This window comes from Salvelinus namaycush, chromosome 1 (genome assembly GCF_016432855.1).
Source record: "Salvelinus namaycush isolate Seneca chromosome 1, SaNama_1.0, whole genome shotgun sequence".
In the NCBI taxonomy this organism is placed as follows: domain Eukaryota; kingdom Metazoa; phylum Chordata; class Actinopteri; order Salmoniformes; family Salmonidae; genus Salvelinus; species Salvelinus namaycush.
The window spans coordinates 78986404-78992403 of NC_052307.1; the positions used below are offsets into that span (position 1 = coordinate 78986404).

The 6000-nt window shown below is 41.1% G+C and overlaps 1 protein-coding gene across 2 annotated transcripts in view; it reads left to right on the forward strand.

Moving 5' to 3' along the window:
- hipk3b (homeodomain interacting protein kinase 3b) overlaps window positions 1-5296 on the forward strand; it is a 79391-nt gene extending 74095 nt beyond the window's left edge. For both annotated transcript variants that reach the window (XM_038995827.1, XM_038995836.1), the window contains exon 16: window positions 122-5296. In XM_038995827.1, coding sequence (XP_038851755.1) covers window positions 122-586 — 465 coding nt within the window. In that variant the 3' untranslated portion in view covers window positions 587-5296. The remainder of the gene's footprint in view (window positions 1-121) is intronic.
- Window positions 5297-6000: the final 704 nt, after the last annotated feature.

Genomic DNA, 6000 nt, shown 5'->3' on the forward strand with positions numbered 1-6000 from the left:
CACACACACACACACACACACACACACACACACACACACACACACACACACACACACACACACACACACAGATGTAATATGTGTATGATATCTAACCATCCCTCTTTCTCTCCATTTCCAGCTCCAGCATTACGGCTCCTGCCACCAGGAATGGAATGGAAACTATGCCCACCGGCGCCCGCAGGCCTACATCCCCCCCACTATGCATGGGCACTCCTTTACCCTACCCCACGGCAGCCCCAACCACACTACAGGCCCCCGCCATCACCCCCACCCGCACGGCCAGCATACCCTCCTGTCCTACCCGCCCAATGGGCCCCTGGTCACAGCAGCCCCTGTGGCCCACATCCTGGCCTCCCCTGGGGCTTCACGGCCCGTCCTGCAGCCCGCCTACAGCATCTCTCACCCAGGCGGTATCGTCCACCAGGTCACTGTGGGCATCAACCCTCGGCTGCTGCCCTCGCCCACTATCCACACCCAGGGCCAGTTCAAGGCCCTCTTCCCCCCGCACCCCTACATGGCATCGCCTGCCTACGCCACCTTCCCCCTCAGCCCCACCAAACTCAACCAGTACCCCTACATCTGACAGGGTCCCGGAGCGGCCCGCCCTCCAGATGCACCTCGCGCCCCCCGGGGGCCAAGCGAGCAGAAGGGGCCTTCTTCTCAGAATACACAACAAACAACCACAACATGGTTTTCATGTCCAGAGCCATGGCACAACCACAGAGAAACAAGCTATTTTTATGAATCATGTAGACTTGGGTGCAATTGAACTGTGAGCTATAAAAAATAAAATCACTAAGTTTAGGTGGAGGATGGTGAAATGGAGGATGAGGGGACGGGGGCAAGGAAGGAAGGATGGATGGAATGATTGAATGTAGATAAGTAACTCACTCTCTATGTGTTTTGCACATTTAATATACCTTCACATTAGCTCTTCTACCAATACTCCTCAAAAAACAGGTGACTAATCGGGTGGCGTTGCTAGGTCAGACTTGGCACCCCCTTATCCCAGCTATTTTTCTATATTGCCTTCTGAACGTGTGCAAGACACATCCACATTTGTAAAGCCATCCCAGTCTCTAGCTCGATAGGCCGACAGATGCACATGTTCTCCACGGTGGGTGTCGTACCGCGTTTGAAGTATTTGTACCTTTTCTCAGTGTCTTTGGTGTTTTAAAAATGTGGAGTCACTTAACCTATATAAAGTAGGGTTGTTGCTCCTCAAGCTGCATGTGATCTTGCATGAGCAGATCAAAATGTAAACAGGAAGTTGATAAGTTAGACGTCGCTCTTGTTGTTGGCGTCACGAGACTCGCTGCATCGTATACTTGTCCCCAGCCATAGTGCCTTATATATTTGAGGTGGTTAATGTTACTACTTATATATAAATATATTGATGTACTGGACTGCAGCACTTGAAGGTCCTACCAGTCCATGCATCCTGTGTGTGTGGATATATATCCATGCACAGCCTGCATGGACGTGAGGTATCGCGGATAGCGGTGCTTATAGTTTGGATTCAGTGTATATTTCTGTGTGTAGTGAGTTACTCTTTTGTTCCTTAAAGAAGGACGGCATGCTTTGCTGTAGCAAATGCTCGCTGGTCCGTTTTTAAATGTTCCTTTTTTGTCGTCGTCGTCCCCCCCGAATGAACTAGTGTACAAAGAGCAAGCATTGAATATTTGCTTAATATTTCATAATCAATTTCTATTTAGTGAAACTCTTACTACTAACAGTATTTGTACTGTTCCATGAAACTGCAATACAATCTCTAAATAGATGTTGATTTTCATTTTTTTGTCTTTGTATTTAAAAAGTGTTTGAGTGGGTTTTTCTTTGTTCTAGCTGTGTTACAAGTGTGGTGGGCATGGCTTTGACTAGCTGAGGACAAAAATGCTAATTAATTAACGGTATGGTTTCTTCTAAGCCTGAGCAGACCATGCAGTATTTGATATACACACACACACACGCATATATGTGTATATATATATATGTGTGTGTGTATATGTGTATATATATGAGCTAGTCTACTTAGTGCAGATGCTTAATAATGTGTGAGTTTGTCGCGTGCAATTCTCTCATTTATGCATGTGACAAAGTTAACTTTTTTCCCTTTACATTATACCATTTGTTTAAGGTTTATTGGTGTCGACTGCTTATTTTATACATTCCGTCAGGGAGAATATATATATATATATATATGCTGTGTGCATTTTTCCGTTTGTTTTTGCTAGTTATGTGCGTTACGTTTTTCGTCTTTTCAAATGAAGTTGCTTGTGCAGCACCAAAGACTGTAATTCATTTCCTGAGCAAGGTAGCTAGATATATTCTGTTTTTACACAATAGACCTCTATCTAGTATACTGTAGTCGTAGAGCTGGGGTTACATCTCAAAAAATTGTATTTAAAAAAAAAAAGATAAAACATTTCTAATACATGGCTGAGGTTATGTTTAGCTTTTCCCGGCGATTTTAATAAGCCGTATCATTTTTCTTGAATGTATCATAGATAAGCTGCTATATGATCCACAGCTGTGAAATTAGGTGATTTCTCTTAGTTCAAAACTAGCGTTCCTATTTTTGTATAGGTCCCTAATTATCTGAAATAGAAGTGGTTTTTTTGTGGGTTTTGCGTTCATGTTTGCAGCGTCATTGTAACTACTGTATTGCTGATGATGGACGTTAGTTGCATTCGTTCTGTTTTTGGGGGTCTGTGTGTTTTTGATCAGTATTTTATCCTTATTAACCGTTTTGGGCTCGTCACTGCATATAAATGGATGTATCAATGTCATTTCATTTTTGTATGTTTTCATATTGCCGTTTTGTAAACATGTAAAGCTATAGCTTGCAAGATTGATTTAACTTCCTTCATTATGGTAGTCATTTCACTATACACTTATAATAAGGTATGTTATGTATGGCAGGAGCACTGTGAGATAGCAGGACACTCAATGGAAGGCTTACAGTATGTAACATGTTATCCCCAAGTCACACACCACTAACAAGCTGTCAGTAGTCTGCTAGTAAGGGGTGGTCCTATTGGCTCCTCATGGCCCCGCGGGGAATTAAACACAATATGTCTGACATGAATTTAGCCCAAGGTGTTTGATCCCATTCAATATTTTATAACTTTAAATGATTATTTCCTTTTAAAATATGGATTTTACTCAAACCTTTTTATCTGTTCAGTATTGTCACTGTCCGTGACATGAGTGGTTCCCCTTCTACATTGGTTACATATTGGAATAATCTGCCTTCTGTTTGTTTAGGAGATGTCTCCATTGTATCGCTCTACCCTTTAGAAGTGTCTCATAACAGAGTGGTGTTTATCAATGGAAATCTCTGGGCATATATGTTCTTTACTGATGTTCAGACAGTGTGAGCAGCACTGTGTTTGTGCCTTGAGAATCAGAGGGTCAGCGAAATAGGGACAGGGACGATGTTAGTCCCTTATACGGTAACAGTACCCCTCTCCTCTACCTGCTCTGTGTTGTAGGGGGAGGAGGGGTTGAGGATCTAACAAAAATCCATCTTGCAGAATTAAGTTAGTAATGAGTTAGTAATGGCCACTTGACCGAAAATAACCTACAGAAAATGGAACGTTTCACAACCGGACTGTCATTCAACCTGTCATAACAGGGATTAGAAAAAAGACTTGTTTGATAAGCGTTGTCATGACAGTAGTGTAGAGGGCATATGTGTTTCATAGATATAGGCCAACAGTCTCTCTCACACACACCGAGAGGCTCTTTGAGTGACGTGCCGATTTAACAGTCCTCTCGATAGTCACTCTTGTTGAACAGCAAATGCAATACTTTAACGTTATGGTCGTTGTACCACCAAGTGTTCTTACATCTCCCCCTGCCAACTCCGATACTGTTTATATACACCACCGAGTCAGCTGCACTAATCTGTGGGGAAATACTACTGACTCCAAGTCTGTCATTTTTCCCATTGTCAATAAACCAAACACGTTGCAACCATGACAGTCAGGACCAGTGGATAACACATAGTGGACTCATTGTAGGACTGAGTAGTTAAGGAGAACTCTGAACTCAGTCCAGAGGACTTCTAGACTTTAACCACAAACTGTTGCTGTTCGTAAAGGGCTGATTGACCAAACAGAGTATGTTAATATAAGACATTAGAGAATTGCTATAGAATAAATATTTAGTTTGCATTGTGTTAAGGAGCTCTCTGGAGATTATTGTGGCATCACTTGAAATTCATTACTCTTGAGGAGGAGCGTAAGGTATTACACATTTCAACACCAAAATATTGCCGGACAGGTGTTTTATCAACAATGTTTTCAGTTTCATGCTTTTGTTATGACACTTATCTTTTATTTAGGTAAAAAGCTGAAATTACGACAAGGCATGAACTTGGCAGACCTACAGTGCTTGATATGTGTTCTCCAGTGATATAAGCATGTTAAATGTAACTTTATTCCTGTGTAATGGTATTCACCAGCAATGCGCCTGCACAAACTCTCACACACTTAAAAACAAAGATGGATACAAAGTATGAGAGATCCTAGACTGTTTTTATTTCTCCAGTTATAACTCCGTATGACAACTACTGGACACATGAATGAACAGTTTTCAGAGAACTCGTATGACATTTTTGAGATGAAACGTAACACCAGAAGACATCAGTTTAAAATGATCAGTATGATTAATTCATGATTTTGAAGAATGCTCTAATCTGGTGTGAAGATGTTTGATTCAGGGTCTATGTATTCGTTCAATGTGATACTGTGTTACACTTCAATACTTACTATTTGGTTTTGATCACTTCTCAACTTGTATTCTTCTTTTTGGGCGTTCTGGTCGACTGTGTCCGTTCAAAGTTAACTTCATGCTGCAACTTATAGAATCATCTGTTTAGATCACTCATCTAAATAATAGACTTGTTATAATCTGAACTGTTACTGTTTTTAATACTTGTAGATTTTTTTGTGGCTTTGATTTTAATATTTTTGTGGCTTTGTTTTTATTTGTTTGTTTTGCTTTTGTTGGTTTTATGCCACACTAGTTTGCCATGTAGCAATTGCGCTGTGCAATATTTACAGTACGAGGACTGGGAAAACAAATGATCTGGATGTGATGTCTCTTAACAGTTTGCTAGTGTTTCCTCTAGTTCTCAGTGATTTAGGTGTGACCAAGCCTTTGCTACTTAGTCACGTTAAGCGGGTTTTCCAGGTGGCTCTTTTGGTGAGTGTCAAAATAAGACTTTATGGTGTATTATTGTCAAGATTCACTTTGAATATAAAAATAATCTATTGCTGCAAATCCACTTTGTCTTTGTGTGATTTCTTTCTCTCTTGTCTTACTCGTCTTTAATGAGGTTGATGAAAGGTATCCTGTGACTTCCTTGACTAATTCCTTTCAGCTCCTCGTGGAACAAACGGCCTTTGCAGTGCATTTCCAGCGGACTCTGTTCTGGCTGCTTTTCTTCATTCCCGGAGGTTCTTCTCTTTCTCACCTCTCATTCGTCCTTTTCCATGTCTTATCTGTATGCCTCAGTTGGTAGAGCATGGTGCTTGCACTGCCAGGGTAGTGGGTTCGATTTCCCTGGGACACCCATACGTAAAATGTATGCACGCATGACTAAGTTGCTTTGGATAAAAGCGGCCTGCTAAATCAAGTTTCAAATCAAGTTTATTTTATATAGCCCTTCGTACATCAGCTAATATCTCGACGTGCTGTACAGAAACCCAGCCTAAAACCCCAAACAGCAAGCAATGCAGGTGTAGAAGCACGGCTAAATGGCTTATATTAATTATAAAGAGGTCACCTTTTTAATTATATATATATTTTTTTAAAGTTGCCGTTGTCCTTGAATGCCATCTTGTGGATTAAGATAGTAAAGGTAAATGCTATTGCTATGTTCAATTTAAAATCAGAATGGGAATTCTGAGCTTCACACCTGAATATTCCCAGTAACATCCCACATTTTGAAATCCCAATTTCAGCACATCATGACCCAGGACTAGTACT